At 43.5% G+C, this 9889-nt stretch overlaps 1 protein-coding gene across 1 annotated transcript in view; it reads left to right on the forward strand.

Moving 5' to 3' along the window:
* Window positions 1-5176: 5176 nt before the first annotated feature.
* Window positions 5177-9889, forward strand: part of SLC26A4 (solute carrier family 26 member 4) — a 44730-nt gene continuing 40017 nt past the window's right edge. Inside the window, exons 1-3 of the mRNA XM_070754679.1 lie at window positions 5177-5325; window positions 5457-5596; window positions 7670-7780. Coding sequence (XP_070610780.1) covers window positions 5177-5325; window positions 5457-5596; window positions 7670-7780 — 400 coding nt within the window. The remainder of the gene's footprint in view (window positions 5326-5456; window positions 5597-7669; window positions 7781-9889) is intronic.

The raw sequence follows: 9889 nt of genomic DNA on the forward strand, positions 1-9889 counted from the left end.
ATACAAGAAATAGTATCAGAGCAGACTAGATCAGTGTTTCCCAACCTTGGCAACTTGAAGATATCTGGACTCCAACTCCCAGAATTCCCCAGCCAGCGTTCGTTGGCTGAGGAATTCTGGGAGTTGAAGTCCAAACTGAAGTAGACCCAGAGACAGGGTTTGGAGCAATCGGTACTTTTATTCAGCTCAGAGAATAAGTGACAGCTCAGCAAGGTAAAGTGACAATTCAGCGAGTACCGACTGACTCTGGCTGGAGAAACCGCTCCTTTTATATATTTGCGGTTCCCGCCAAAGCCAGAGCCGGCCGCGTCTGAGCCAATCAGGAGCGACTTCCTGCTTGGGCTCAGACAGCGCTGAAAGAGGAACAAACTATTTACAGAGTTACAAGGTAGCCATTACAGGATACAACACCCCTCCCCTCATAGTTGGACACATCCATCAAGAAAGCCATGTGACAAAGTCGTCCAATCGGTGGGGCCTCTGAGGAGCTCGCGCTGACCTGCGCAGTTCAATTTCTCCTTCGCCACCGACTGTGGAGGATGGCTCGCCGCTGTTCTCCCGGTGTTGCGGACTTGGCCTGGCGGGCCCAACGAAGGCTTCGGAGGACGAGGATGGTTCGGCGTCGCTGGATGGTTCCCCCTGGCCCGATAAGTCTCTTTGCGTGTCTCTTATTTCGGGCAACGTACTAAAGTCTGTTGAAGGGGGAGAGTCCATGTCAGCGGTTTGTGGCAATTGATTTTCTGTTCGCTTCCGAATGTGGTCTATGTGTCGTTTCCACAAACGACCATCCTCTAGTTTAACAACATAGGTCTTAGGTGCATTTTGCTTAACAATAATTCCCTTCATCCAGTTTACATTTCCATCAAAACTTTTTACATATACATTTTGTCCCAAATACATTTCTCTTTCAGGTTTTGTACACATTTGGTTATTGTTAACACAGAACCTTGGGTTTAACCTGTCTAGTGGTGACCTCAACTTCCTTCCCATCAATAACTCTGCAGGGCTTACATGTGTGTGCGAGTTAGGGGTAATGTGTTGGGTGAGTAAGAATTGGTCCAAGTTCTGTTGCACATCCCCAGGGCCTGATCTGCGCAATGCCTCCTTTGCCACCCGTACGTAACGTTCTGCCAATCCGTTAGCCCAGGGCGAATAAGGCGAGATGAGGGCATGCCTGACCCCTAGGCCATCTAGGAACAATTCGAATTGCCTGGCTGTTAGCTGTGGCCCATTGTCAGACACTAAGAGATCTGGGCAACCATGGGATGCAAACAGTCTGCTCAATACCTTGATAGTGGCACTTGTGGTTATGTTGTTCATTGCTATTATTTCCAACCATTTGGAGAAAGCATCAACCACTATTAAAAAATACTGAGACCCCACTGGGCCAGCAAAATCAATGTGGATTCTAGACCAAGGACCAGCAGGCTGTTCCCACTCAGCCGGAGTTGTTTTGGGGGGACTGGGTCGTGACTCTTGGCACGGATCACACTTTGAAACCCAATTTTCAATATCAGCATCCAGCCCTGGCCACCATAAATGCCCCCTTGCCAGGCTCTTCATCCTGACAATCCCAGGATGACCCACATGTAACATTTTGAGTACCTTTCCCCTTAGGCTTTTGGGAATGATCACTCTACCCCCCCACAGTAAACAACCTTTTACATACGATAATTCAAGTCTTTTGTTTTTAAAATCACACAATTCAGGTTTCACAACATCATTTTGCCATCCCTTTAGAACACAGTTCACCACTTGTTTAAGGATTTGATCTTGCTGCGTGTGTGCAGCTACCTCTTTTGCTGTGGTTAGTGGGTTTTCCTCGAGTTCTATCATTAACACATCTGTGGAAGGAACAGGGTCTTCCACTAAGTCTGCTATGGGGCATCTGCTTAGGCCGTCTGCATGATTGATTTCCTTCCCCCCCTTGTGGGTGAGTTCATACTGATACCCTGAGAGGAAAAGAGCCCATCTGATTAGTCTTGGAGACATGAAAGGTGGAGTGGGCTTGTTGGGGGCTAGCAGGCCTAGTAAGGGTTTGTGGTCAGTGACTAGCTCAAAGCTTCTTCCAAAAATGTAATTGTGAAACTTCTTTACCCCTGCCACTAATGCTAGAGCCTCCTTGTCTAACTGGCTATAATTCCTTTCTGTGCTGGTCATGGTTCTAGAAAAAAATGCTATTGGGGCCTCTGTCTTATTAGGTAGAACGTGAGCTAGGACTCCTCCTATGCCGTACGGCGAAGCGTCGCACGTGAGCCTAATGGGTAGTGAAGCACTATATTGGACTACTACACTTTTAGAGGTTAATAAATTTTTTATTTGAGAAAAAGCTTCACGTTCAGTTTTCCCCCATGTCCAGCGGGCTTCCTTCTGGAGTAAACGATGGAGAGGCTCTGCTACTGTTGCCTTCTGCTTTAAAAAAACGGAATAAAAATTAAGGAGGCCCAAAAATGCCTGCAACTCATTCTTATCTCGTGGCTCTGGGGCTTCTCTAATTGCTCTCAGCTTCTCTGTTGTGGGGTGGATACCTTCCTTATCTATTTTATATCCTAGGAATTCTATACTGTTGGTTCCCCAGACACATTTATCAGGCTTGATTCTTAAACCTTTGTCCTGTAACCTCTTAAGTACTTCCCTTATTCTTTTGTTTACTTGTTCCTGGTTTTCCCCTGCAATTAAGATGTCATCAAAGTATGGAATGGCCCCATTTACCCCTGACAATAGGCGTTCCATAATGCTCTGGAATATTCCTGGGGCTATGCTTACCCCAAACTGTAACCTCGTGCATTTGAAAGCCCCCCTGTGCGTTACAATTGTTTGAGCGTTTGCTGTTTGTTCATCGACCGGAAGTTGCTGGTAAGCCTGCGCCAGGTCGATCTTTGCGAACCTTTTCCCCTCCCCCAGGGAGTGTAGCAGTTGTTGCACAACCGGGATGGGGTAGGGGTGGTGTTGGAGTGCCTTGTTTAGGGTCGATTTGTAATCAGCGCAAACTCTTAACGAGCCATCTGGCTTCAGAGGGGTAACTATGGGAGTTTCCCATGGCCCCTGCTCCACAGGGACCAAAATACCTTGGCTAATGAGTTTGTCCAGCTGTATGTCTAGTTTGGGGAGGAGCGGCAGGGGGACCCTGCGAGGTTTTAGTCTGATCGGTGGGACCTTGGGGTCAATAGAGAAAGATATAGGGGGCCCCTTATACAATCCCAGTGTGGGGCTGAACACTTCAGGGAACTCTTTCACAAAGTTAGGCATATCATAACAGTTTACATTACACACACCCGAAATCTCGATTCCCAGTGGTTCCATCCATGCTAAACCCAGAAGAGAGTGCTTGGCCCCTGTTACAATAAGCATGGGAAGGGTACATTTGACATTCTTGAATGCGATAGGTACATTTGCTGTTCCCAAGACCGAGATTACTCCCCCCTGAAAGTCTCTAATCACCAAAGAGGTTTGATTTAGGTCAGCCTTAGATACATTAGGCATATACAGTTTAAATTTTTCCCAGGGCATGATGGTATATCTAGAGCCCGTATCCAGCTCCATTGAGCAAGGTTGGTTATTGAGTAACAGTGATATAACAATTTTAGCCCCCTTTTTGGTTGCCGTGTTATTCACGGAAAATTGAGAGTTACCTCTATAGTAGTCGCGGTTAGCGGTTGAGTAGTTCCTTTGACCCGCGTTGCGGAATGGTCTCATTTCTCGCGCTTGGGGGGTCTGGTTTTGAGGTCGCTGGTATTGCGGTGTGGCAAATGTGTCCTCTGGCGCTGTTGCTCTGCATGCGATGGCGATGTGGCCTCTCCGGTTGCAACGGCGGCATGTAGCGTCTCGGAAGGGGCATCGATGGCGCTGGTGATTTCCCCGGCAGCCCGCGCAGGGGGCTGGGTGAGTAGCTCTCAGGTGTCTCGGCTGGTCTTGCACCAGGAGGCAGTTGTCTCCGCTGGAACTTTGTTGGCTGGGGTTGTCTGTTTCCACGGCGCTGGGAGACGCGGAGTCGATTTTTGCAATGAGTTCTCGCCTTCCGTGCTCTTTCAATTCTCTCGCCGCCGCGTCGGCTGCTTCTGCGGTTTGCGCCAGTTTAATTACGGTTTGTAGAGTCGGCTCTTCTTCGATGAGGAGTTTATTTCTCACCGTGTTGCTTTTCATGCCGAAAACCAGGGCGTCGGTGAGGCGAGCTTCCGGGTCTTTAAACTTGCATTGAGCAAGTACCGTTCGCAGCCGCGTTGTAAACTGGCTGATCGACTCGGTTTCCCTCTGAACCATCATGTGGAATTGATGCCGAAAAACCATGGCTGGTTTGGTCGGCTTGAAGTGGCTCGCCAGTTTTTGTTGTAGGACGTCCCACGCTGTGGCTCTTGCTTGTTCTGGTTCGGTGAGAGTTTGGGCTAGTCTGCGGATTTCTGCGCCGCAGTAGTTAAGGAAAATAGCCCGTCTGCGATCGGCTTCGGCGTCCTGCATTCCCGCCGCCTCGAGGAAGATCTCGAAGGTGGCCATGTACTCGTCCCATGTCGATTTCTCGGGATCGAAGAGTTCCGGAGCCTGGCCGATCTGGATTTTGTCCATGTTGCACGCGAAGTTTCTTCCGTCCGTTCGTCGCCAGTGAAGTAGACCCAGAGACAGGGTTTGGAGCAATCGGTACTTTTATTCAGCTCAGAGAATAAGTGACAGCTCAGCAAGGTAAAGTGACAATTCAGCGAGTACCGACTGACTCTGGCTGGAGAAACCGCTCCTTTTATATATTTGCGGTTCCCGCCAAAGCCAGAGCCGGCCGCGTCTGAGCCAATCAGGAGCGACTTCCTGCTTGGGCTCAGACAGCGCTGAAAGAGGAACAAACTATTTACAGAGTTACAAGGTAGCCATTACAGGATACAACACAAACATCTCCAAGTTTGGGAAACACTGGACTAGATGGACCAGGAGGTCTTTTTCTGCCCTCAATCTTGGTTGGGAACTCCAGTTTTCTGTCGCTTGCTCTGTCAGGAACTTTGCCAGGCTGAGGAAGAGAGTAGGCCCAGATAGGCCGTAGGCAGGAGGGCTGCGGTTGTCCTGAGTGTGGGCTTGGTTCGGGGTGCGTGTTGTCCTTTGATGGCCGGCCGGCTGCCTCTGCCCCCCCCCCCCGAGTCTGCTTGTGGGAAGAAGGCTGGTTGTCTGTTTTTTTTGCACCAGGTGAGGGAAGGCCATGCCAGCCAACGGCGGGGCAGAGAGAGGCCTCCCAGATCGGTACCTGGTGGCCCGGCCCATCTACAACGAAACCAGCTTCCATGAGGAAAATGAGAAGAAGCTGGTGGTGCCCAAAACGCTCCGCGAGCGAGTCCAGAAATCCTGCAGGTAACTAGCAGGCCGGTCAGCCGGCCTAGATTTTAGGGGAGGGTTGGCCTAAGTGTTTTGGGACTGGGTGGGGCCGAGGGTGCCTGTCGCTCGCTTATTTTGGCAAGCGGTTGTGTTTTTGTCTTCGGCAGCTGTTCCAGGAAAAAAGCCTTGCAGGTCACCAAGACCTTCTTCCCGATTCTGGAGTGGCTGCCCAAATATAGGATTAAGGAATGGCTCCTCAGTGACGTAATCTCAGGCCTCAGTACGGGACTTGTGGCTACTTTACAAGGTAAGAGGTGGGCACACCTTTCGCCTCGGAGGTGTAAACCTAAGCTGAACTATACTGGGCTATTTGAGCTCTCTCACTCTCTCACTTTATCTTTCTTTCTTTCTTTCTTTCTTTCTTTCCTTCCTTCCTTCTTTCTTTCCTTCCTTCCTTCTTTCTTTCCTTCCTTCCTTCTTTCTTTCTTTCTTTCTCTATCTCTCCATCTCTCTTTCTCTATCTCTTTCTTTGAGCTCTCTCACTCTCTCACTTTATCTTTCTTTCTTTCTTTCTTCCTTTCTTCCTTCCTTTCCTTCCTTTCCTTCTTTCCTTCTTTCTTTCTTTCCTTTCTTTCTTCCTTCTTCCTTTCTTTCTCTCTCTCTCTCCATCTCTCTTTCTCTTTATCTCAATTTCTTTCTTTGAGCTCTCTCACTCTCTCACTTTATCTTTATCTTTCTTTCTTTCCTTCCTTTTTTCCTTCTTTCTTTCTTTCCTTCCTTCCTTCTTTCTTTCTTTCTTTCTTTCTCTTTCTCTCTTCATCTCTCTTTCTCTCTCTCCATCTCTCCACATCTCTCTCTCTTTCTCTCTTTGTGTTTCCATTTCTCTTTTTCCATCATCATCATCTCTCTTTCTCTCTCTCTCCATCTTTCTCTTTTTCTATTTCTTTGTCTCTCTCTCCATCTCTATTTCTCTCTCTTCTTCTCTCTCTCCGTCTCTTCATATCTCTTTCTCTCTCCCTCTCCCTCTCTCCCCTCATCTCTCTTTTTCTCAGTCTTTCTCTATCTCTCTTTCTTTCTCCCTTTCTTCATTTGGATCAAAGAGAGATCCAACTGTCAATTAAACAGAAAATTCCTGATGGTGAGAACAATTAACCAGTGGAACAGCTTGCCTCTAGAAGCTGTGGGTGCCCCAACACTGGAGATTTTTAAGAAGAGACCGGACAACTGTTTATGTAAAAATGATATAGGTCCAACCCCCCTTCCCCTCCCCCCCGCTTGAATGGGGGTTTGGACTAAAAGAACTCCAAAGTCCCTTCTAACTCTGCTATTCTGTATTGTGTTCTGTATTCAAGTTTTTTCATCACTATAGCTCAAAACAATTGAATCATTTTATGATTAAGCAGACTTGGGTGTTTTCCTAGCTTTAAATGTTGCCCAGGTTTGCTTACACATCTCTCCCTACTCACATCCCTAAAGTTTGTAGATTTTTTTGACTCATTTTTTTTCAGCACTGTCATAACTTTGAACGGATTGCTCAGCGAACAGTTTATTTTATTTTATTTATTTATTTTGTCAAACAATTATAGGGTGGTGATTTGTACAAATAAAACATTAGATAAGTAATGATAAAAAGTAACAAAAGTAGACAATAGGACAGGGACGGTAGGCACAGTGGTGCGCTTATGCACGCCCCTTACTGACCTCTTAGAAAGGGGGAGAGGTCAATTGTAGATAGTCTAAGGTTAAAGGTTTTGGGGTTAGGAGTAGAAACCACAGAGTCAGGTAGTGCCTTCCAGGTGTTGATTACTCTGTTGCTGAAGTCGTATTTTTTGCAGTCAAGTTTGGAGCAGTTGACATTTAGTTTAAGTCAATTTCGTGCTCGTGTGTTGTTGCGGTTGAAGGTGAAGTAGTCGTTAACAGTTAGGACATTTTGGTACATGATTTCATTAACTATAATTAAGTCAGAACGGAGACGACGGAGTTGTAAGTTGTCTAAACCAAGAATTTCAAGTCTGGTGGAGTAAGGTATTTTGTGGTGAGAAGAGGAGTGAAGGACTCTTCTTGTGAAATATTTCTGGACTCTCTCAATTGCGTTGATGTCAGATATGCAATGTGGGTTCCATGCAGGTGAGCTGTATTCTAGGATTGGTCTGACAAATGTTTTGTAAGCTCTTGTTAGCAGTTCAGAATTACCAGAGAAGAAGCTGCGAAGGATTATGGTTAACAACTCTTAAAGCCTTTTTGGCAACGTTGTACAATAACTTCCTGCATAGATTATATTTATGTATGAAAGAACAGGGTATTTATATTGTATTGTAACTGACTTTAAAATATTTTAGAATATGATTTAACTTTTTTTTACAAATTCTATCCTACCCAGGTTTGGCCTATGCGTTACTGGTGGCCGTTCCAATTGGATATGGACTTTATTCTGCATTTTTCCCCATCTTGACATACTTCTTCTTGGGAACATCAAGACACATCTCTGTTGGTAAATGATCTTTTTTTTTTGTTTACATTTCAATAGCAGACAGACATTTCTTTGGGAAAGCTACTTTTGATTTGATTTTGCCAACACTGTTGCATTCGGTTTGCTTTAATAGACTTTTATTACGATGGTGTGATTGGGCCGTATTTATAATCTCTATTCTGCTCACATGGTTTTAGAATAGAATAGAAAATAGAATAGAAAATATAATGGAGTGGAGTGGAGTGGAATGGAATGGAATGGAATGGAATAGAATAGAATAGAATATGGAATAGAATAGAATAGAATAGAATATGGAATGGAATAGAATAGAATAGAATAGAATAGAATATGGAATGGAATGGAATGGAATAGAATAGAATATGGAATGGAATGGAATAGAATAGAATATGGAATGGAATAGAATAGAATAGAATAGAATAGAATATGGAATAGAATAGAATATGGAATGGAATAGAATAGAATAGAATATGGAATGGAGTAGAATATGGAATGGAATAGAATAGAATAGAATATGGAATGGAATGGAATAGAATAGAATAGAATATGGAATGGAATAGAATGGAATAGAATAGAATAGAATAGAATATGGAATGGAATAGAATAGAATAGAATATGGAATGGAATGGAATAGAATAGAATAGAATAGAATATGGAATGGAATAGAATAGAATAGAATATGGAATAGAATAGAATAGAATATGGAATGGAATAGAATGGAATGGAATAGAATAGAATAGAATAGAATATGGAATGGAATAGAATGGAATAGAATAGAATAGAATATGGAATGGAATAGAATAGAATAGAATATGGAATGGAATAGAATAGAATAGAATAGAATATGGAATGGAATAGAATGGAATGGAATAGAATAGAATAGAATATGGAATGGAATGGAATGGAATACAGTATTTATTTATTTATTTATTTATTTATTTATTTTTATGCCGCCCTTCTCCTTAGACTCGGGGTGGCTTACAACATGTTAGCAATAGCACTTTTTTAACAGAGCCAGCATATTGCCCCCACAATCCGGGTCCTCATTTTTCCCACCTCGGAAGGATGGAAGGCTGAGTCAACCTTGAACCGGTGATGAGATTTGAACCGCTGACCTTCATATCTACAAGTCAGCTTCAGTGGCCTGCAGTACAGCACTCTACCTGCTGCGCCCCCCCAGCTCATTAGAATAGAATAGAATAGAATAGAATAGAGAATGGAATGGAATGGAATAGAGAATAGAATATAGAATAGAATATAGAATAGAAAATGGAATGGGATGAAATAGAATGGAATGGAATAGAATGTAGAATATAGAATATAGAATATAGAATATAGAATATAGAATATAGAATATAGAATATAGAATATAGAATATAGAATATAGAATATAGAATATAGAATATAGAATGGAATAGAAGAGAAGAGAAGAGAAGAGAGATTTATTTATTGGCCAAGTGTGAATGAGCACACAAAGAATTTGTCTTTGGTGCATATGCTCTTAGTGTGCATAAAATAAAAATATACATTTGTCAAGAATCATGGGGTACAACACCTAATGATTGTCATAGGGTACAAATAGCAACCAGGAATTTTTCCACATATAATGTCTGGCAATAACACCCACGTATGAGATATCCATTATATGCTCTCTACTTTTGCTATTGGCAGAATGTAGCTATTATTAGCAGATGTTACTTAGATCAAATACAGTATTTTTGGTGGTTAAATCCCATAAGCAGCACAATAGTAATGAGGAATTTCCTCCCTCGGGTTTACAGCTGTAATCCTTGTTGGATTAAAAAAGACACTATACAATTTAAATAAACAAATAAGTTATATGATTATAATTTAAGTTAAGGTACACCCGGGAACATAATACAAAAAATGCTTTTATGGATATTCCTCATCTTGGAGTCAGCCTATTGTGATAGTATGGACTATCGACTTTAAATTATAATAAGAAGCCAAAAGGCATGATTTCTGAACTCGTCTTGTACAACAGGGCTCCCTATGAGTTCCACATGGCCCAGATTCTGTTGCTTTTGTAAAAACTGGCTCTTGTAACAGGCACAAGCACAGGATGTAAAAAATCAGTTTTATTGGGAATAA

The sequence above is a fragment of the Erythrolamprus reginae genome, chromosome 6 (assembly GCF_031021105.1).
Source record: "Erythrolamprus reginae isolate rEryReg1 chromosome 6, rEryReg1.hap1, whole genome shotgun sequence".
NCBI classification, from domain to species: Eukaryota; Metazoa; Chordata; class Lepidosauria; order Squamata; family Dipsadidae; genus Erythrolamprus; species Erythrolamprus reginae.